The sequence below is a fragment of the Venturia canescens genome, chromosome 6, assembly GCF_019457755.1.
Source record: "Venturia canescens isolate UGA chromosome 6, ASM1945775v1, whole genome shotgun sequence".
In the NCBI taxonomy this organism is placed as follows: domain Eukaryota; kingdom Metazoa; phylum Arthropoda; class Insecta; order Hymenoptera; family Ichneumonidae; genus Venturia; species Venturia canescens.
Window position 1 is genome coordinate 9,940,574 of NC_057426.1, and position 24,272 is coordinate 9,964,845.

The 24,272-nt window shown below is 37.9% G+C and overlaps 1 protein-coding gene and 1 long non-coding RNA gene across 2 annotated transcripts; one reads left to right on the forward strand and one right to left on the reverse strand.

Annotated features, from left to right (window-relative positions):
• Nucleotides 1-14,816: 14,816 nt before the first annotated feature.
• On the reverse strand, nucleotides 14,817-18,398 carry Gclm (Glutamate-cysteine ligase modifier subunit). The gene is made up of 6 exons (XM_043421658.1): nucleotides 17,962-18,398; nucleotides 17,025-17,087; nucleotides 16,794-16,911; nucleotides 16,499-16,701; nucleotides 15,993-16,110; nucleotides 14,817-15,777 (listed from the first exon to the last, which is right to left on the reverse strand). Exons 1-6 carry the CDS (start codon nucleotides 18,049-18,051, stop codon nucleotides 15,623-15,625), a joined length of 747 nt encoding a protein of 248 aa, XP_043277593.1. The 5' UTR covers nucleotides 18,052-18,398; the 3' UTR covers nucleotides 14,817-15,622.
• Nucleotides 18,399-22,381: 3,983 nt separating this feature from the next.
• On the forward strand, nucleotides 22,382-23,428 carry LOC122412539 (uncharacterized). The gene is made up of 2 exons (XR_006261377.1): nucleotides 22,382-22,670; nucleotides 23,161-23,428. It is a non-coding gene; the product is annotated as an uncharacterized lncRNA (long non-coding RNA).
• The last annotated feature ends 844 nt before the right edge of the window (nucleotides 23,429-24,272 follow it).

A 24,272-nucleotide genomic window follows, 5' to 3' on the forward strand; every position in this document is an offset into this window, starting at 1 on the left:
ATTCGAAACGAGCACTTTTCTTAAATCTTTGGCCACGAGTCCGCAACGAAACGAGAAAAAAATTTGTTCATCGAGCTAAACGATTCTTCGTTGCACGAAAGACGATGAATCCAACAGTTCTGTTCTCGGATGGACATTGATTTAGCTCGTTCAACTTAACGATGAAAACTACTTGTTAGTGAACCAATTAAATTACACGAGCCAAGTGATTCCGTTGGAACAATTATCGGCTTCGTTCGCATGCTTTCTCGTTTCTTCAAGCTTTTTCGAATCTCACCCACCAAAGTCGAATTATAACGAATGAGTTCACTCGAATCATAATCAGACGCGTCAACATTGATTTGTTCGGGATCGTCGAAGTTTCTTTCTCTGAGCTCATAGCACATGGCACAATCCATTGGTTGGTTCGTCTAATTCCAGCAATATTTTATTATCCCTGTCGAACGAAACGAAATTAGTTTCAGTCATGAAAAGTTTTTCTTGCAGATTGATACTGAAGCATTTTTGCCTGCCGACTGCGCTAGGACAAAAAGACGGGAGTTTTGCGTTTCCCTGCGATCAGTGGCTGGGGGGACGTTTCTTTGTCGCCAGGTTTCTCGAAAAACGTGATAATTGTCTTGACCAATTTTTGACATAACTTTCTATGTATGCCGGGCAGTGTTCTTATTCGTAGTGTGTCAAGATTCATAGCAAACTTTATTGTTTGTCGGTTTTTCTCAAAAAAAAATGAACTTTAGAAAGTCTGAAATAAAATAGATGTCGGGATTTTCGTCGGGAGATGTCTCTAATCAAATCATCGAACAAGAAGTAAAGACAGCTCTCGACATCGATTTTATTTCAGACTTTTTAAAGTTTATTACTATTTTCTTGAGTGAAGGAGTTTTTCAGTAGTGAGTTTTTATGCTTTTTTAAAAAATTTTTCATCTGCATAATTAAAATAGTTTAATTTTTAAAATATTTCATCCCATTTCCCATTCAATACGATAATCCCTGGTTTTAACATATTCATTTATTTATACCCAAGATTTGCCAATGGATTGTTGCGAATATCTTTGTCTTTACTGCTCCGTTTAACGTTCTATTTTTATTTTCTGCAATGCTATATACTATTCGATCGCTTCGATACTATCGATTAAAATGCTCTTTAACCCCTTTTTATAACTGTATACAATAAATCGAAAGGCGATCACTCCCACATGCTTTCACAACGTATCTCCGAACGGATAAATAGGAACAAATCGAAAGCGAGAGAGAGGGAGGGAGAGTAAGAATATAAAGAGTCGAAAAATAAAAGTAAAAAATAAAACATATTTATCGTATAAGAGTTCTATAAAAGCAGCTTTCTTCGATTCGTTTCTCGCTTTTATCGTGAACGTTTCTCTCCCAGGACATCGGACTCGGTACGTGAGATAGCACGCGGGAACGGTCCTTCCGGGCATTTCCATCCTCTTTCTCATAATATACGCACCACGCAAAATATCGCACATTTAGCCATATTTTCTTTTTATCTCATGAAAAAATCATCATACTTCCGACTCAATTTACCGCACCCACGATAAATTGCATCCGCCATTAATAAATTTTGTTGTCGCTCTTCCAAGTTTGTTGGCCATTCGCTAAATTGCATTTTCATAATTTTCACATTTTTTTTGAATAACCGAATGTCCGAAACTTCCGTTTTCTGGTGGTGATGGAATTTGGTCGAGTATTTTTACCCAGAGAATGGAAAGTTCAAATTTCGTCAACGACGAATCAGTAAATAGGGGGAAAAAAATTATATTCGTGGTTGGAATTCCTGAACGAGAGAGAAACAATAAATAATTCATTATTTTTTAGTGAAATTTAGCGAAAGAAAAATGATTTCAAATTATTTCAAAGAAAAAAGTATTGTCGAGAATTGCCACAATAGAACAGGGAATTGGACAAAAGATGTGAAAAGTTAACATCGATTCAATGACACGGCATTTCAACCGATAAGCCCTGAGACTGAGTTTCACGAAAAACTTCTCCAACCAGAAGGGAGCATCACGAAGCCACGGAATCAATATGAAAAATTCTTACCGAGTATGAAGGACGAAATAATATTAAAATTTTCTAAACCGAATTGAAAAGTTTGCATGAAATACCAAAACTGGAAAAGCACGAGAGGATTTTCAAAATCTCTGTCGATCGACGAACCAAAAAAATGGCAAAGTACACAGGAATCTGTGCAGCTGCAACTGCAAGGAGAGCATCGTCGAGAAGAAAAAGGGATGAAAAAGAATCGATCGCGGGGTGAGCTCCCGTTCCTCTTCTTTGTTCCTCTCTTTCTCTCTCGGTGACTTCCTTATCTACAGAGGCATGGCGGTTTCGCACGCAAAGTCTCGAAGCTTTATTTATCGCCGGTCTCGGGAAAGAGACACTCGTATAGAAGGCGAGCGAGCGTACTCGTGGCTCGCGCACCGCGATCGAGCGCGCGCCCCAACCATGCGAAGCGATTTTTCTTTTATTTCTTCTTCCTTTTTCCCCTTAATGCATATTTTTTCCATTTTTCCAGGGTTTTTTCAGAGCCGCGCTTCCAGGCTCTTCTTCCTGAAGCCGAGGAAGCGCTTTACATTCCTTTTCGAAGTCTCCCGGGACCCTCGCCGCTGATACAGACCCGCGGGACTCTTTATTTATGCACCGGACGCTTCTCTATATACATACTCACATTTTATATACATATTATATGCTCAAACTATGTATATTGCGTGTACTCAATGCGCGCCAACTGCACGTATCGCTCCATACGCCCGCACGCGGATTAAAACTTCAGTGCAATTCTAATTCACATTCTCGGAGCAAAGTATAAATTATATCGTGACTGTCGAGCATACATCAGTAAAACGATCGTCGCACCCTTCATCTTTGTCATTACGCACGCACGAATAATATTTGTTTTGCATTCGAACCGCGGATCCCTTACGCTCTGCGCTCGCACAAGTACGGAAAAAGAAATTCAATTTTTCAGTCCCCAATAAATAGTGAGTTTCACGAATTCTTTAAGGATGCTTCACGCCCCGCCGAAAATATAATCCATGGGGAATTTTCGAATCAACATTTCCGTTGAAACACGAAGACATAATTTTAATGCTGGTGTTTCAATATATCGAGCGAAATATTGATTGAATAATGATGAAAGGAACATTTTTTCATCCCAAAAGACGCACTCAAGGCTCAAAATATTCTCGATATTTTTTTGTAGCTCTTCAATTTGTATTTTCCACAGATTTTTCGTCAAGTTGTTCCATATTTTTCGATCTACTCTTGTTCAATTGACTAGATAAAAGTAATTGGAGAAAAAATTGATTCGATCGCAGCGTTGAACGAAGAAATTCTGCTGGAAAACATCTCAGCTTTTTGTCTCCTTTGAATTGAAAGGTTTCGGTATTGAGATCGAATGAAAATTGACAAATTCGTTTGGAATAAGATGTAAAGAGGTTAGAAGAAGAAGAAGAGACGGGATTAAATAGCGTAAGCGATATACGTGATATATCCCAGACACGATATCAGGTGGCTCATCGAAGAACTGCGAAATGACGATGCTTCGAGTTGCGTCCTATCTCCGAACCCCACGAAACGGAATCCGTGATCGTGTTACCAATCGATATCGATCGTGATCGATACTTACTGATATTTCACTCCCTTTGACCGCACGTTTAGACTCAAAAGCCTCGAGAGCATTGCGTTCTTCAAACACGTTGAATTTTAACCTTTTTAATAAACGAATTTTTTTCATCGAATACGGTTTAAAAACATCGAAGCTTTTCTTTCCGAAAGGAAGCGAATTCCTCCTCGTTTTGGGGACCGTGATGAAATTCCTTTGAGTCAATGTGACACACACACACTTGAGGTTTCATTTTTGTTGTGATTTTTGGTTGAAAGTTCATTTTTTTCGACTCTTTATTTTCGAAATGAACCGACGAAAAGTTTGCATAAATTTTAATTATTATTTTAATTTTTTCCTTATTTCAATGTTGCACATTTTTTTCCTTCGTAATGTTAAAACAGTGATCAAACATCGCGAAAATAAATTTTTAAAAATCATTTTTCTTCGTAACTCTGCGTTGTGATCTTTGGTTTAACTTTTTTCAGATGGGCTATTGTGAGATGTGGATTTATCAGATTTCGTTAAATCAAATGAAAATTCTCCACAAATCGTGACGTCCTCGATTCCCTTCAGATTAATGCCGAAGTTACTGCCAAATATTGGTCATAATATATGAAAATGTAAACGCGTGAATGTGGGGTAGAATTTGATATTGTTATCGTTAAAATTCAAGGCGCGATACCTCGCAGGATATTTAAAAATTGAAATAATTCGTTGCATATATTCATGCAGTTACTTTATTGAGGACGCATCGCGATGCAGGAATATTTCAGTGATGAATCATGATTTGTGTATTCGGATAAGAAAGTTCAAGCGTCATCGTCTCGAAAGTTCAGGTTCATCGGCGATATATCAATTTTGTATGCTAGATGCGGTTTCTACTCGATTATGAAAAATGGACCGTCTCGAAAGTATGAGAAACCTGACAGAATCATAAAAAGAATCTTCGGATTGATAGATTTTCAATTTGTTTTCACTAATTTTAAATCGGAAATAAAACTCTAAGGCCTTGATGAGTGATCATTGAAATGTTCGAAAAAGTAATGAAAATTATTTGATGTTAACGCGTTGAACATTTTTTTCTCTGCCTTGCCAATACAGACTTAAAAACAATCTCCAGCTTTCGACGTCTGCGTTTTATCGATTTCTGATCGCGATCATTATTACTTACGTGGGTGCTCGCGTCGTTTTTCACATCGTTTTGGTACGACGTTCGAACTTTTTGGCGTTCATCAATCAATTACATTTAGTGAAACTCATGATGAAACTATAATTCAGCATGACTGACAAGTTGTTACATGATCCAAAAAGTTATTGAAGGAACCAAGTATCGAGATGAAATATTTGAAAATAATTTGTTTTATAGATGGAAAACGGAGAAATTGATATATTCTTGGATCCCTGCGAATAAAAATATCTTTCATAACACTTTTAACGGGGTTTTGAGGGCCAATTCTCACGTGCGCGTTCTCTGATGCATGTGAATAAATCAAGCGCCTCAAAAAAGAGCGTGAATCGATAAATTACTTTTTCAACAGAACGTTTTCGGAGGAAGAAAAAAACGACGAGTTCATAAATCAAAGCACAGAGCGTGTACAGGAGATTCATTCAAATCAGAGAATGATTCCACCACTTTCTCTTCGTCGCGCAATGTCTTTCAAAAGAGTGTGAATTAGTTTTGTAAAACGATAATTCACGCCAAGAGCCAAATTGTACTGTTTCAAAATGCTATGTAATTACCTCTAGTGCCCCAGAAAAAAGGTGCTGGCGAACATGTAAATTTAATGGAATGTAAATCGCTTTCATTCGTAATTGAGTGTGGTCCAAAAACGAAAACTTCACGACTGTGGGAACGAACATTTTTCTAGATAAATATATGAATATTTAGAGAACGAAGTGCAAACTTTCATATATCTAAATTGAAGATAAAGCTCCTTTGAATTTTCTAGATTTTCCCCGCTGAACGATGAACTGCAACACATTTCCATGTGAAATAAATTATTCCTCTTAATTGTTGCTATTGAGTCTTTTGCATAGGCAGATTTGCTGTTAACAAAACGTTTGAATTCGACGATCCATTTAAAAACCGTACAAAGTTCAAAAATCGTCAAAATGAGTGTTCAATGAATGAATGTGTTGGTATAATTCCTTTATACGCTAAAAAAATAAAGTTAACTCACCCCTCCTTAGTAAAAAAAAGTTAAACGAATTACACCATCGGTTTCTGTATAAAAAAAATTTGATCATCCGCAGGCTGGACAAGCATTTTCAAAATATTTTTGCTCCCTCGAGCCTAAGCTATTGCAACATAATGGGGCCCAAAACCATAGTCAATAGATGACCGAATAAATATTAAGGACTTTGAGACTGCTCGCATACACGTGAGTTTGAGCACGTATGCATAAATGTGAGTGCGTAATGCAGCAGAGCTGAAAGGATTTTGTGGCTCGATTTCGCGAAACCGCAAAACGCTTTCTCAAAATATATACGTACACATTAATCTCATTCCTTTTGTCAGAAGTAAGAAGGGAGCCGAACTACTAGTACGACCACGACTACTACTAAGATAATAATACTCTCAGTCTTTTTTCACTCCCTCGCATCTCTCGGTCCTTTTATCTCCGTCCTTATTTTTTTCTCTTATTTATTTATTTTTATCTCTCTCTCGCCAAAGTATGTGTGTACTATAACCTCGCGGCGCTTCCTCTCCAGCATCCCCCTCGGTCTCTTACAGTTTCTCCCTCTTTTAGCTTCGCGAGGAATAGGAGTGTATACGGGTGGACGACAGAAAAGCCCGACTCCGGAGACAACATAAAGATTTAAGACTGGAAGATGCGCCAATAAACATCCTGTGCCCAGTCAGACCTGCGCCTTTACCGCTGCATTCGCTTCTGTTGCGTTCTGCTTCTCCTCTGCTTTCTTTATAATCCTTCCTTCTTCCTTTTCTCCATTCTCTTACCTTACGCTTCTGCCACACTCTTCGCTCTTCTTTTTTCCTCTTCTTTTCTCCTTATTCTGCTTTTCCTCTTTCTCTCTCTCTAGCTCTTCCAGTGCTCCAGTCTAACCATCTTTTGCCTGTCGACCCAGACGAGAATCGTACCTTAAAACCATGCTCTGTGTCCACGCACACCTGCAATAATATACTTATATGCGTGAGCAGTGAAACTCAAACGTTTCGAAGCTCCGTTATCGAATCGGAGATTATAATCTGCTCCACGTTTCAACGAAAAATTTTCTGATAATGGCCCACGTGCTTTCATACTGATAGAACGCGATATTGGAAATTAATTAATAAAAACAGCTCGCGGGTTTAACATACGAAAAAACAACGAAAGAATTGTTTTTCATTCATTAAACTCATAATATTCTTCGAATAACGTATCGATAGGTTAAACGTGAAATTTACTCTAAAATTTACCGTGATATATTTGACTGCGGGAACAAGTTAACGAAAAGTATTCATTTCTGCAACGGACTGTAAAATTTTTCAAAGATTGTGCCGAATTATCAGTTTTATGGCAGTAAATATTGCAGATAGGACGTCAAAATTTACAAAACGCTCCGGCAAAAGTTTCTACTTGGAAGAATAAATATTATTTAATTTACAGAAAATTCATCAATTTTTCTCCAGTAATAATGTCATGAATTGTAGCTCGTCACCGCGCGCCATCGTTACTCACGGTAATTTTTCAAATTAAATTCTCCCCGTGTGCGAGTCTTCGATCAATAAATCTGTTTTCGGTTTCCGATTTGATAATTAAGGTCGAATACGTGATTCGTGATTTCGTGTATGTTCGGAATGTCAGCTTCGTTAAAGCCGAAAAGTATTTACCTGTAATATTTCAACATTCTTTGCTTCTTGCTTGTTCTTCGAACAGCCGCATTCAGCGAGATGAATAATCGACTCGCGAATATGCGTTTCCTTCGGTCGCCTCATTTATGTATTTTCGCACGAGTTTTTCGTGACGTAAAAGCGAACGTACAAGATCAAGATCGAGAGATTTGCGGTGGTCGTACAAGATGTTCTCTGAAGAGTGTGCAAAGACGGTGGTGGTCCTGTCTCGGGTTGGTGAGAGTGTCGTAAGGAAAGTGACGATTTTTCCTCGCAAAAAGCCCTCCCGTAGAGTGTCATGGTTATAACCATATAACTAACGGGGCACGGGCTGCGAGCGTGGGTAACAGGAAGAAAAACAAAACGAGGAGCGTAAAAAAGGTAAGAAAAGAAAAAAAGTGTGTCTCGGAGATAACGAGATCGCGATACACCTGCCCAGGTGTATCGTAACCACCAACTAACTGGTGTTGCTTATCCTTCCTTCTCTCTCTCCCCCCCTCCCCTCCCTCTTTCTTTTCCTTCTTCTTTCTCTGGAATTCTCTCGCAGTGCTATAAAGCGATGATTCTCGTTGCTCTTACTTTCTCTACTGTTGCTCCTGCCCGCAAAACCCACCGCGATCGCAAAGTTTCTCAGAGTAAAGGCGAAAAAGATCGTTTCACAAAAGTAGTAGATCGGCAACGACGACGACGACGACGACGACGACGACGACAACGAAGTATAAGGACGATGAGAGGACGATCGAGAAAAGAATAAGCGCAGCGCGGCAAAACTCCCCTGCCAAGGGACTCTAGAGAAAGAGAGAGAGAGGAGTAAAGAGAAGAAGGCCGAAAAAGAAGGAACGAGGGAGCGGGAGAAAATCTTGAGGGTGTCCTCTCTCGCTGTGTCCTACTCCTCGACTTATTTATTCTTCTCTCCGTTCTCCCTCGCCTCTTATATACCTTTCTTCTCGACTTCTTCTCTCCTCCTTCTCCTTTATTTTTCGTCCTTTTGGCCGTTTTCTGCTTCCGCAAACGACAGCCGCTTATTTATATCCGCGGTTCTTTGCATCGCGCGCACAGGAGCGAGAGCAAGCATTTGCCTTTGCCTTTGTACTGCTATATATATATTGACGCACACACACTCGCGTATGCACACACTCGCGTAAACGCGAACGCATACAGATAAATATATCTACTATTTTTCCCTTGCCAACGTACTCCTGCTTCTGTTCCTTGCAACTATTCCATATACAATTGTACATTGCTATGTATTATGTGCCCGAGACAAGTATATGCTCGCTCCATACACGAGCTAACATCCACGCCGTATCAAACGCTCTCCGTATTTGAACTTTGGAAACGGCGTTTTTCGATCACACACGTTTCGTCGCTCGAAAACAATAAAGATTTTTCATCAGGTCGCTTCGTTTGGCTACTTTTGCACTAAAACATCGGTACTTGCGGGCTCTGATCTGATCGGAAATTCGAGCGGTCTGAGCGGGATGTTCGCGCCGCAGATTATTTGAAACGTCGCATTCGAATATTGAAAATCCTAACAGCGAGCATGGGCAGTTTGCGAAATGCCAAGAATTTATTATTTTTCGTCATGCAGACCGAAGTCAAATGCGTTTTGGTAAAAGTTCGAATACCGATAACTACGTCATCGTCACAGTGATTTCGAAAGACGAATGGAAAAGTCAATCCAACGGAAGATTGAATTATTTGAATTATGACGTTAACGTTGTTTCTGCTGAGAATTAGCGAATGATTAACAGAAACATCGCGTCAAAGCCTCTATTTTATTCGATTTATGAAAATTTTGAACGAAATCCGTTTTGCTTCCCGTAAGAAGAGAATTATGACTTTCCTTCGTACATTCGAAAACGTTTGAGTATCGTAAGACGCATGTTTACTCAGCACTACTTTACGAGCAAAAAGTGTTTGCTTTATACGTGACTCGCAAATAGAACAGGTCGAATACAAACGAGAGTAAAAGAGCCGACTCTGCTGCAAAGTTGCGAGGATCAGGGAACGCGAGCCAATTCAGTTACTGGCATCACCTGTCAACGCAAAGTCCCATGTAACAGGTCTATATTACATCCCTGCGATCTCCGCTACGCTTATTCTTGTATGGACCGTTCCATGTCAATTGATTTCTCGTGCGGTCGCACGAGCAGAACGGTACGAAACGGCGGGCAGCTTTGTAGCCAGATATCGCGGTGAGTGCATAGCTCACGACCCTTTTCAAACCCTCCTCGATCTTCGGAGGATTCTGACCTCGTGGAGCCAGCTCGAGCCTTCGGATGAATATATCGAAATTGATTTGTTTTTTATATGGATAAGGCGTTTCGCGCCAAGTGTAGCAAATTCGAGTTCAACTGTGCTGGGATCAAATTGAGAATCGACAAAAGTCTGTTAATGTTTTTCGCTCGATATTCCGTTCGTTTTAATTGGATATTCGTTGATTAAGTTAGAAGAGTTTGGAAAGAATATAAGGAGCGTTAAATTTGCCGCCGAAAAGTCTTCGACGCGATTTATTTTCTTCGGGGACTCTGCTCGTCAAATGAGATCGAAGAATCGCCCATACAAGCTGCATCTACGATAAATGTGTGTTTATAGCAGTGGCATATACAGTACAAGAGTTTGCCGATGTACTGACACGGAGGTTGGTCACTCAAGCAGCGATTCACTAGCTCCGATTGTTCGTGTCTGCGAGCCTTCCCATTGTTTTGTATCAATCATTCCACAGTCGGATCAATCTTTCAATGAAAAATTATCGTCATCGTTTTTATCGCGATGTTTTCAAATTGCAATCATTTGTCAATGCACGTTGTTTGATCTGGATTCTCGATCGAAGTTGTAGAATCAATAAAAAATAACAAGACTATGGAATTAAGGAAAATTTTCATCATCGTGTAAACGATGATGAAGATTTTCTACAAAAACGTTTTCCTTTCAAAGTAAGACCCGAAATAGATTCGCCTTCACTGTTTTTCGTGGGGAAAAAATGAATAGGAAAGCTGGAAAAACGACGAGCTGCTTTGTAATAATTTCTTATCCGAAAAACAAAATATTTTTTCGTCTCCATATTTTCATGAAACTCCAACAAACCCAAGGATCTCTCGTGCCATCTGTTTCTTCATAAAATCTGCTCTCTGTAATAATGGAAACGAATCAGTGAGCCAATATCCGTTTTGCTCCAGTTTGTATTTGTGGCAAAAGTAATAAAATTGCCTGGCAAAGTCATTGATCTCAATGAAGACTTGCGGAAGTGAGGTTTGGAAGTTTCTTTAAAAGGCCCGGAATGATTTGTGGCTGATTTTTGTGCATTTCGAAGCAATTTCTTTTCCCTCAACACACCCAAGGGGAAAGGGTTCGAAGAGAGTTAAAGAGAGAATCGAACGCCACAGAGGGACACATAAGGGGAATATAATAGACGCCCTTGTCTCGCACTTGTGTACGAAAACAACGATACTTGCTGGTGGCTCGTCGAAAAGGGTCCATATACACACACGCATATATATATATAAACATAACGTCGTAAATATATATATCTATACATACATTAGAGCGGAGAGTCGTTTATAAGCAAAAGCGAGGCCGAACAAATAAATGCTGGAAAAACAGGAACAAAACCGACATTATGTGGCATTAACATACAAAGTATGTCAGAGATCCGAGAGGGCTTTTGGTCCCGATCGAGTAGGTAGGGAAATAACGTAGCGAGACGTTCTCGCGGGCATACCCCGCGCGGGCGCGCACTGCGCAAAAGGGAACCGAGGCAGAAGTCTTTGCATTTTCTCTCCCGGTCTTTCTCGCGGCATCTCCCTCTCTCTGGCCTTTTCTCTCTTGTCCGAGGGGGTGGAAAAGGGACGGGATGATGCAAAATGGAGCGTGATAAAGTAGCGGGGGGCTATAAAGGAGAGGAGACCGGTAAAGCTTCGAGACTGTGTACGAAAGTATACGAGGCAATGAAATTTGTGATAAAATGGACCAGCATTTAAAGGCGAGTGGAGGGAGACATTTGTTCAATATTCGACGCGTTCATTTCGGTTGTTGTGAAGAAAACGTGCGGAGATGCTTGTTCGATGAGTTTTAACGCGTTTACTAAAACTGCCGATTTATTGTTGGAAAATTTGTGGTCGGAGGGAAGTTAATTACCGAGAGCTTTCGCGATCGTTTCCTTCGGATTTGGAGCACGAAAGGAAGCTAGAATGAGGTCAAAAAAGGGCAGGGAAGTCCGAAAATTCAAAAGTGGTCCAAATTCCAGCCAACTCTCTTCCTTCCCCGATATCTCTCTCCTCTCCTTCCATCTCTTTCTACACCCAAGGAGACAAGTTTCCATGCAGCGTTTACGCTATCCGGGCACAAGTCCCCCGCATCTTCCCGTCGTCTCGTTGTCTCCACTGTGCCACGCGGTGCGCGGCTTTAACGCAAAAGAGCCACGGTTTAGAGAACCGGAGAAAGAGAAGGAGGAAAATTGAGAGAGCGAGAGAAAGTAAGGGCGAGAGAGAGAGAGAGAGAGAAAGGGAGACGAGAAAAGGTAGCGAGAGGATGTTGGCGAAGGAGGGAGTGAACGAAGAGGAATCGCTCTCCCTCTCCCTCATGAGAGAACTCCGCTAAAGAGAGAACCGAAAGGTAGAGAAGCGAAAGGTAAATGCAAAACGAAAAATCGAAGGGCATATATCGAGGCGGTCTTTTCAACAACGCCAAGATATACATATACAGAGTGAGGATTCTCTTCTTCTCTTCTCCCTTTGGTTCTCCCTTCGGTCCTCTTGCTAGGGGACTCCTGATCGGCTACCGCTCCACCGACGGCTACGAACAAACGCTGCATATCGCAAGTCATTTTTTCTTATCGCTCCCGATCTCAAAAAATTTTTTCCTGTCCAATTGGATCGAGATTAAAAGATTAAAAAAGGCGTACGTATATCAACAAGTTTTTACGTCTTTCTCTCCAGAGGACTTTAGAAAAAAATCTTTTTTTTCGAAAGAGCAACAAATTCGTAAAAAAAACTTGGACACGTTTTTTTTTATTAGTCTCAACTCGGTTGGAAAATTGAATCCTCAAATTCGATACGTACAGAAAGAAGTTTCAACGAATTTCTATTTTTTTGTTTGTTTAATATAATATCAGTCTAACGAAGCAGTCAATATTGTTGTATTTTTGGTGAGTTTCGAATCACAGTTTCATTGAATAAAACTAGTCGTTATTCCGTTCGAGTACGGAAGCACATTATAATTCGTTATGAATCTGATGAAAAAATCGATGTTATTCAGATTCGATGGGCACGATAGTTAGTAATATTAAAAACAACGATAATGGGGGTCATTATGGAGAATTAGTTTGAATGCAGATATTCGATGAAATTGAAAATTTTCATATTCGATTACACACTGAACAAATTCAATCATGGTATCGTATTTCCTCGTACGATTTTTTCAATGATCACGGTATGAGCTCGAAAAAGGAATTAACATAGACGCAAGAGAAAGAGGAAAGAAGGAGAGACAAAAAGAAACAAGTTGCTTGAATAACAGATGGCCGTTTCATCCCTCGAACTGACTGAATTTCTAAGCAGTCTCGAAACTATCCTCGTACCAATTTGCATACGGGGATAGATTTAGTGCGTTCTATATATTCTTGAGATTTATTATCCTCCTGCGATACCAACGCGTGACAGTACAGACTCTTGGTCCAGCAGCAAAAAGTTTGAAAACAAATCCGATTTTACAAAATTTTCCATCATTTGCTTATCATTATCAGCATCAGTTGTTCGATGATATAAATATATTTTTCATGCGTACAAATCAACACAATTGTTTACAGAATTGTTCTGTATGTCAATGAAATTGTTGTTAAATCACTGGAATAAAATATTGTCTCTCAGTAAAAAGCTAGAAATTGTTTAATCAATTGAAGACATTTTTTTTCAAGTCGAGCATGACTTCAAAACTGGAGGAAAAAACTAAAGCTACTGCTTGTTGACAGTTATTGTTATTGTTATTGTGGATCCAGCATCATTACATCGTCAAACTTATCGAATGTACGCAAATAAATATAATGTGTAATAAAGTTGAATGTATTAAGAATAACGTAATAAGTGTCGCTGAGTTTCCATATCGATTGTAAAATAAAAAATATTTTTTTTCTATGAGTTCTTATTGATGCTGTGTGTTTAGTCAGCAGTTCTCTTCATTCGTTTTGATTCGTTTGGTCCTGGTTCATTCTTGGCCTTCAAGTTCATCGCACCCCGCTAGGTGTCAGCACCGGACGGTCAGACGGCTACGTACCAACATAGATCCCATCTTCCTATCTGACTGCAGTCATTTCGGCTAGTGACTTTCGGCCGACCGGAAATAGTGAAAACGCCATTTTCGGCGAAATTAGACCCTACCTACTTGGTGGCTCAATAGATACGAATGGAGAAATCTACAGGTTTCTGCACGGTCCAGGTATCATGACATCATTTCAGAATATGTCATTAATATTGGGATGCAGCATGAACATCATGTTGTTAAAGAATGATATCAGTGCACGTGATTGGCTGGGATTGCGCCCTAAGAAAAGACAAAGGAGCCCAGTTGGTCAACTAGACACGTCCTTCGTCAATTTCGTAACTAATGAAAAGCTTATTGAATTGGAGGCCCAAGATATGGAGGAGAAGATATATAAGATGTCCGAGAACATCTATAAATATTACGAAATGGATCCTTTCGAATGCGAAACGTGGATGACTCATACGGGTATACCGGTATCTGCGACGTTACAGTGGGCAGAGACTTGCTCTATAAGTAGCAGGTCCAATGATTTGAATATGGAGCCGCTTGGGCCTGAATCACGTTACATATATGAACTATCAGTTACTAACGACTTGAACAAGGCCACTTTTACTGCCAGCATCGACGCCACTACATATCTGCCGCTTATTGAACATGGCGACCCTAGTAACTATGAAAAAAGCATTTATACAAGCCAAGTGCTAGAAGAATGGTCGAAGTCGTCGTTAATTGATCAACCCTATCGATCCGTTTTCTTACATTCCTTGAACACCAATTCCTCACTTCAAACAAATACATTCATCCCGCATATAAAGAATTATGTATTTGGAATAAAATGTTTTGATATAAACAGTTGGCGCATCAGCAATCCTGCCTTGCGAGAGCTCAAGTACAACCCACTAATAATACCCTCCTGATTGAGGTGCAAAGGTCCAGATAGCAATCCTGTGGCTACAAAAACAGCGGTTGCGAGCCCAGCAGGTGACGACGTAACGAGATCAACATGATTTCTGTGAATATGTTGTGCCTCACATCAGAATAACTACATGTAGGGTACTATGGGGCAGTTAAAAATAAGTCAAAAAAGCGAATGGATAGTGAGAAAATAGTTTGGGATCTATTTTGCGCTGAAACTTGAATTTTTTGGGGATGTCAACGTGGAATTTTCCTCCTCAAAGTTCGCTCGGTCAGCATATGATAAATTTAGAACAAGATTTTGCATAATACTCCTACTGGACCTTGCTTTGTATTTGAGCTCTTTGTTTCTTCTAAAATTTTTTATTTTGTTCGTAATTTTTGCGGCCACTTGAACCTTGTCCCTCGAGTGCATTAGTAGCTTTTTTGTACCATTTATATTATTAAAACGATAGAGCTTTCAATGTATAAAGATTTTTATATAACCTTCACGACTACCGTAATCCTTTTTTCCATGTCGTTTTGTGACGTTTCTGCTGGTACCAGATATGATCTACTCATAACGTGGGTCTGAAACTAGTAGCATTACAATAATTCCAACTAATCGTATCATAATAATAATTTGTTGTTCTTTCAATTTATTAATGAAATAAAAGGAAATTATATATATATATATTCTTTCTTTTCGTGTCCGCATATTTTGAACAAATAATAAAACATCAATACAAAAAAAAAAATTGAACAGGAAACTAATTCAATTTGACAAACTCTAAAATATTCATTTTCACTAAAAGTATGTCGGATTTCATTAAGCTAATTGGCTATTTCGCTCAATTTGATCATCTTTGCACCTCGTGTCCCTTACTACTCGTTTTCTTTATATGTTCATGGCGATTCAATATTAATTTACAAATGAACTTCGTGATTGTAGATTTACAGAAAAATAATTGATAGAAAAATATTGGGATTTTCGAGTCAGGAATGTCTCACCCCGACGTGAGTTTTTCTTTTCTCAAAGATACGAGATATCCTTTCGATGCAAGAACTCCTCGGCATTTGACGTGGACCTGATAACGAGCAACCCAGCTCAAAGTTGTCTCAGGACCGAATACTTCACTGATTGCTTCGGGTGGCAATAATTCTAAAAACGAAAACAAAAACAAACCAATTCTATAACCTTTTTGTCAAACATCGATAAAACTTACAACAACCTCTTATGCAACTTTCTCACAGTTTATGAAAGAAGTTTAATATTGATAGGAGTATAATCGGTTTGAAATAAAATGTTTAACTTCATTCAACTTTATTGTTTGAAACCAATCATAATGAGCAATTATTGGATGGCATAAAACTTACGACAAGGATCACTGTGTGTGAGAAGCTGTATGAAGTTTTTCTTAGTGAATTCCTGCAGCGCAGGAGGCACAACGCAACAACTGGCAAGATTTATTTGAACAATGTTAGGTTTTACGTCCTGAAAACAAAAAAACACACATAGATCAACAGAAAGAAAATGAAATAATTTCAATTGGATCCATAACGAAAATGAGTCGAATCCTTAAACTTCAAAACAACCGAATGATAGATTTTTTTTCCAAATTGTACTATGACTGTGTATTCTTTGTTAAATTAATTCATTATAGCAATTATATAGATTATTAAAAAATACTGGCCAGTGTTTTAATGTTGATCACAATCATGTTTTTCTTCCATTATAATTATAAGTAATTTGACCATTGCATTATTAATGAGATATTCCTTCACTTTCAATCATGATGGACGTTTTCAAAGTAGAATCAAACCCAAAGATTATTACATAAGATTTGAAGAAAGAAAACTGTTTCCCAATTTTGTGGACTTACCGCTGCCCATTCATGAAGTTGAACAAACACATCGGTATCGACGTCACTCACACCAGCACCAGAAATTGTTCCCTCCTGTACATAATGTTCAAGAACTGGCCACAATTGTTTCAACGCAGATAATATATCTTCAGGAGTTTTGCCAATTGTGTCATAAGATATAACAACAGATTCTAGAGAACCAGCATCCAAGCTTGTTAAAACTATTGAAAAATATGAAATTAGTATATTCAAGGGTTTTGTTAATTAATAAATCATCGAAGTAGCATACTGGAGGGAATTGATTAGCGAATACCTTGATCAAGAGCTTCACCAAGGGCTTTTTTATTGGCTTGTGGAATGAAAACTTTGACACTAATCTTCAGCTCGTTTCTCTCAATATCGGTCAACGATAGATTTTCATTACAGCTTATCTGCACAGATAAAAAAAAAATTTCCAATGACTTGTAGGTTCAACACTCTACTATGCTTGTACTATAAAAAATCTTAGTCTTGTTTGGTCTTGTCTATTTTTCATTCTACTTACCGTGTTAAGTGTATCATACTTGCTTCGTGGCTCGTTCAGAGTGATTTTTAGAGCTTCGATAAGCTAAAAAGAAAAATTTTGTTATATTATGAATTCAGTACACAAAACAACAATTTTAAATTAAAAATTTTCTCAGAATCAGAACCACTTATTGGAGAGAAATTCAAGTTTACTCCGAAAAAGAACAGTTTTTTTTCTGACAGTGGACTTTTAAATTTATTTGAATAAGATGAAATTTTTATCAGTGCCAACTGTAGTTTTTCCTCATTAATTACATTTTTTATTATAACTCCTGTAATGAAAGGAAATTTCTTTATATTTTTACATGTTGAACTATTTCCCTCACACGTACCTTCCTGTATAGACTTTAAAAGATATAACAAAGTAGAATTGTAAATTTTTTACTTTATGTGGTCATATTTTATCAAAGTTTCAGGTTAGTCGCTGGCAGTTTTTTAATCTAGAGAACTATGAACTTTGATCAACAAAAGGTTTTCATTCAAGAATCAACATGAACATCTACAGAACCTAAATATCACATTTTTTATAATTGCCCAGAAAATATAAGAACACACAATTCCACTCAAGCAGAAAATTTGGATCATCTATCATCGATCAAGAGTATTTTTCAAAACGTTGAAAAAATTTTCCACATCTAAGAGCTGAAGGGAGTTTTCTCATACTCACACATAACCTTAAAAAGGCATTTTGAATTGCACAGCGATTTTTTATTATCGTTTTATGAGGAAAAAATATTGTAAAAACAATCGAGTGATGGTATTCAAATTTGGAATGATCCGAAATATCACAGTAACATTCTACAAGTAAAAATAACCTTCAAAACAGACACCTGCTCTATGCACGCATAATAGCTTAATCGGAATTGTCATGTGTCAGTATTGGTGAAATAACAATGATGAATTCAAATTTGATTTACTTCTTCTGAAGGATTTTGTCCAGCTTTCCTTTTTAAATCACTCAGCGATAATATATTTCCAGTATTCACTAGCAGATTGCGAGACGCCATTCTCTTGCGTTTTTGTTTTTGTAAACGCCCGTCGCTCGGTGATATATCTGATATATGTAATTTTTTTGTCAATACGATGTGCTGCTCTATATATATGGATGCGTAAGCAAAAAGTATTGAAATACAAAATGTGCACTTTTTGCTTTGAATTTGTCTCGTCTTTTAGTGTCAAGTGATATTGTGCAAATGATTTGTTTCGGAAAATGACTTGCGCGATTTTCCTTCAAGATAAAACAACAGGAAAAAAGGGAGAGCGATTGTGATTCAGAAAAAATGTAGAGCTTCGTTTAAAGGTGGCCTTGAATGATAAAGATTACATCATGTTCTATAGGTTATATATATGGTTGTACATATATTTTAATTCACGAGATAAACCCTCTTTTATGGTCATACATTGTTTCGTTTGTTATAAAAACCTAGCGATTTACAAATAAATAATTTCAGGAAATCGCGCAGTAGAGTGTTTCTTTAATGAAATCTTTTCAATTTTGTCTGTGCTTTGACAATGGTCGTCGACACTATTACTTATAGCACTTATAGTGAGGATTTTTTCTATACTCTCGTCGCCATATATAAACATATATTAATTTGTATATGCATTATTTTGAAATATGAAATCGTGTTTAATTCAGAGGTCAATTATTATGATTAATTATTTAACGTGAAATCAACTCAATAAAACTCAATTTTCAAACAGAAACTAAATCTTCAAAGTAAATGAAACATGCTATATTTTGAATGTGGATTTCAATTTTTAAATAGAAGTGATTCATTCTGTATAGGGTGGTATTATAAAGCAATTGACACTCTCAAGTTCCCATCTCAAATCGCCAACGACGACGCCGACATATTGAGCACAACTGGACTATTCGGGTATATGGCGCATATTACCCACCGTGCATATTCCCCATTGAAATTTTGTATTGGCATCACTGGGCTTGAACACGAAGATTCATAGAGAGGCATGATACTGATAGAAAATATGTTTCTGTTTTACCATTCGTTATAAGTATTAATGAATTTAGTACAGATAGAGCATCGGGTTGTATTTTTTGGAGTCAGCAGTGCTGATCACTCGCTAATTCAAATATTGAAGTGCTGCATGAGCACTTGAATATGAATTAGTACGATTGAAGAAAATCACGTTGGATTTTTATTACGGGAATAATAAATATTCACATATATGTACATCAGTCATGCACTAACAGTTTGTATATACACATGTGACTTGATGAATCGAATATATTTATTTAACATTCACTTTTGTTTACCAAGAAACATTTTTGAACATATGTACATCCATATATATAATATAACATTATATGTATATCTGTCGGAATTTTTGTCTAGCGAAGCACGAATTTTGCGTTTAACTATAATAACGTATCTCTTTGTTCAACGAATGTGTACGCCGAGATTCAAAACAATAAAAATTGTTATTAATCTCTCTGTGAACAACAAAAGATGAACTATGGGGAATTTGCGTCGTCCAAATTCCCAATCGACAAAAAAATATATAGAAATCAATCGAAAAACAATCGTCAAAATAATATAGACATGGCGATGGGGAATTTGCACGGCGCAAATTCCTAATCGCCATGTCGCAAATAAAAAATATTAATTAAAATTTGATAAAAATACCTTAATATATAAATATTAGAGCGCCACAAATAATGTATAATTTTAATGGATGATCATAATTTATCCAACGGTTCGGTACATACAATTTTGTGTATTGATAATTATCGCAATTAATCGGTGAATATTTACGAATGGATTTTGGATAATTCGTTCAGTTTGTTTTCGTTCTTCACGTGTTTACGTTTTCACGCGTTTACGCTTGGTCGTGTTTGGACTATTCGCTATAGCGTAGTAGCAGAGCAGAGTGGGGATAGAGGCGTTGGGTCAGCCAGCGGGAGAGAGGGGAGACGGGCGGACACAGGGCGGAGCTCGAGACAGGAGAGAGGCACAACACGTTCGCTCGCTAGTGACGCTAGTTCGCTTCACTCACCGCCCGGCGGGCGTAGGGTGAGGACTGGCGCGGAACGTAAGCGTGCCGTTATCGCTACGCATTGTATATTCCAGTGCATTGAGAAAACGGGGCACGAAATACGACACGTAGAATCCTACTTTATCCTGAATGACTAAAATAATCTTTTTTTACGATTCAATTTTTTTCAATCAATCGATAAACAAATAAAATAGAAACCAATAAAAATTGGTAGCGGTCATAATTTTATCAATTATTGTAGCTTTAACAGTTATTTCATAATTTTAACAGTAAATTCAATCTCGCTGAAGCAACGCGTGCGAATCGATAAAAGACACGAAAACACAACGTAACGAATATTAAAGTTGAAATTTAATAAAAAATAATGATTCGCTCCTTGTCAATATACATTTTTTTTTTTTTAATTTCTGAGATTCCTTTTTTGAGGCAACTATATAGATAAGCCGATAGGGAAGTCCTCGCACTCGATGTTATTATTATTACAAAATTTACACACGAATGAGTATATATAAAATTTTGGTAATTCGTGAAAAATAGTATCGAGGCAAGGGCCGGTAACAGAAAGAGTTTAGTGACGCCTGTAATATAGCTTCGAGAGTCTTGTGTATGCTCGCACGCGCGCGTGTCCGCAAGCGAGCTAAGATGCAAGCATACCCCGAGCAACGCAACGCAAAGCAAAGCACCTAACGCACGGTCCTAAAGCCATGGGGTTGTCGGCAAGCGAAGACGGACAGTCAGTAAATCTACTCCATAGAGGATAGTTTGACACAGTTCCGAGCTCGATACAGTTTCTGTATCACTTTGAAGTCGCGCAGGCAAGATTCCATGCAGATAAGTCGGAGTTGCAAACGCTGCACGCTAAGCAACGCACGCAACGCGTATAACCGCAGCTATGTACAGCATTACGAATAGTTTTTACTAGTCAAATGCTAACAATAGGACGCGAGCAACCGACCACGCGTGCACGCACGCGGGCACACTCGATTCTCTATGAAACGGTGGTACAGGTTTTGTCACTACAATTCTTTCTGTTACTCGACATATTGGCTTATCCATTTGCGCAAAAACGGTTTTCTGGGGAAAAAACCTAGGGAAGAGTAGGTAAAGAAGAGCCCTCCCTGAAAATGGGGATATTTTTTTTCGTTTATGTTAATTTTCGTATTCAATCGGTCGTACAATTAAATAACGAATTTTTTCTCTCGCGTCGGTATAAAGTTAAATTTTTGGTGAATAAAAACCCAAGTTCGTTCTCGAAAAAAAGACCAGCGGAAATATAACTTTGTGATAATAAATCGCGATTACGATTTTCTGCGATACGGTGAAGTGATAACAAAAGTTAAAGGTGAAATAATGATAAATTCCAAACATGGGAGGACGAAAAAACATTGGAAGAAAAGTGTGTTGAAAATATGTGAAAAGTTATTTATGATCAGAACCATGGAGCAGGATAAGAGAATCGTAGAGGCAGAGGAAAAGCGAAAGGATCGTGGAGGAAGATAAAGAGGAAGAGGAAGAGAAGAGGGAGAGGATCGTCGAGGAAAACGAAGATCGCAAGGATCGCGGGAGAAAAAGGTAGGAAGAAGATCGAGGCCCGTTCCTGTAACCGTGAGTAACTACACCAACGATTTTTTTTTTAAATACGAGTGCGCGAAATATGAAAAATGATTTTCATGTTACAAATGTAGACATTCTGCCGATTGAATGATCAAAACACGTGAACGTCAGGATGACGTTTGGATATTTCATGGAAGTATTTTTTTCAAATAATGAACCGTTAGATATAATATTTTCATATTATTTATTTTCATGATACAGTCGTTGCGATTTATAGATTTACGAATAGAATGTTTTGCAGAGTTGATATATGGTGGTAGTTGTGCAAATTTTCGTTGAAATGTTTCTGGTAAAGATGTAAATGTGTCTTTACTCGACTGTCAACAAAGTTGAGAATCTCTGTTGTCGTATCTTTTTTCTTCAAGTGCTCATGCAGCACTTCAATATTTGAATTAGCGAGTGATCAGCGCTGCTGACTTCAAAAAATACAACCCGACGCTCTATCTGTATTAAATTCATTAATACTTATAACGAATGATAAAACAGAAAAATATTTTCTATTAGTATCATGCCTCTCTATGAATCTAAGCGATCTAGCTCAGTGATGCCAATGCAAAATTTCAATGGGGAATATGCACGGTCGGAGCATAAATCTGATTCCGTTGCCCAGGAGAAGAATGACATGCTGCCATCTATTGACGTGTACGGGTTGCTGCAGGCCTGCAGGCACAACGCATGCGCATTCTGTATTTTTTTTTTTTCAGATTCTATCATCTTTCATGTGCACTAACCTAACACTAACTACAAACAGCTGATCTAGCTGATCTCTTCGTAACATACCAATTAACGTCAGCAAATACTCCAACAGAATTGTAATAAGGTCCTCTGATAAAGCGAAAAATATCAGATTTCAAAAATGATGATCGATCACTCCTTGGTGCTGGCAGTTTTTATCACCATGCACGCAGTTGTGCTGTGGAAAACAGATTTTTTCAACGGAGAAATGGACATATTAGGGCCATATCCTCGTAGAGGCCCCCACCGTAAACCCAAGGTACGTGTAATTAACCGACAAATCTATTTCTTTTATTTCTACGTGACTTCAAAAAGATATGAAAACATACAATTTATCAAGTTTCGAAGTTCCGTCTCCGATTGTGGTTCGTGTTGAACATCCAGTCAACTTTTTCAATCAAAATACTCCCACAAATTTTGTACACGTCTGTGATATTTAAGGCTCAGTACAGCGCAGCTGTCTGTTCCTTTGAACTGAAAAATTTTTGAAACATCGCAAGGACGAGATACAAGAAAAGTATAGAAGTTCGGGAATAAATGTAGAAAACAGAGAATAAAAATTACTTAGAAAGTAGTGCAATCATAAGAATAGCGAGTTTTTAAAAGAGTAAAAACATTGCAATTCATTTCTCAATACTAATTTCGAAATTCAAAAAACTTACTTCTCAACATTAACAAATCGCTTCACGGATTTGAAAAATTTTCCAATCATAACAAGGTCCAACCAATTATTTTTTCCTTAATTCCAGGAACTAATTGAGAAAAATAAATAGTTGAAGCTGGTCGACCATCGTAGAAAAAAAATGAGCAGATGTTTGCAGCCTCTCAACCAAGAGTGATTAATTCTAAGTTTTCTTGATGATACGTTTGAAGAAACGAGAGGGAACCGGTACAGTGTCTGTCGAGTGATGAATATGGATTTATTAACAACGACTTGTGTCAACAAATTGTGGGCCGTTGAGTGTAAAAAATAAAAAGAAGAACAGCTCAATCGAGTTGCTTTCTTGAAATAGCGTTGCAAAGAGTACACCGTATTCTTTCCCACCTACTGCAGCTCGTCGGAATATTCCAAAAGAAAGTTTTGTCATTTCTTCTCCGGGCTTTAATTCTTCTTGAGCGAAACAATATCAAACGATGAATCATCATCCGAAATGCCAAGATTTTCTTATCGCAACTAACGTCCTGCGAAGGCGCCCTTTCTTTTTCACATTACGATTGAATGTCATCTCCAGGGAAATTGTTTTTCATTCCAAGAACCCATCGTCGATGAAATATCAGAATTCGACAGAGTAAAATAGTGAAACATCCAAAATACCTGTTTCGAGATCTTCCGATAACATTAAAAGAACACAGAACTGAGTCGCTATTGGACGAAGAGTTAAGAAAATGAAATGTCATGTTAATTCTCAAACTTTTTGTTTTTTTTTGTTTTGTTTTTTTTTTTTTTTTACTTTTCAGAGTATATTTGTCTTTTTACAAATTTCCATAGTCTCCTCTAGAGCGTGGACAACAATGAGGGGGGAGGGGGTGGCGGCAGAAAGGGGGAAGGGGGACGATCACACGGCGTATCTCTTATGTAGCATGTATATGATGTGTGCAATCGTAATGTGCATTTTTTAATATGTATTTTCCTTGATTTTTTTTGCATAGTTTTTAATTACGTTTATTTTTTTTATTTTTTTTTTTTTTAATTATGTGATCGAAAAAATGCATTAATATATTACACGTGCGCATACTGTCGAAAGCCAAATTCGTATTTTATTATCGAATAATGAAAACGAAGGCGTGGCATTATTTGTTTGTCTTTTCCTCCTCGATTTATTTTTCGTCTTCTTTTCTTTTTTCTCATTTTCTTGGTTCC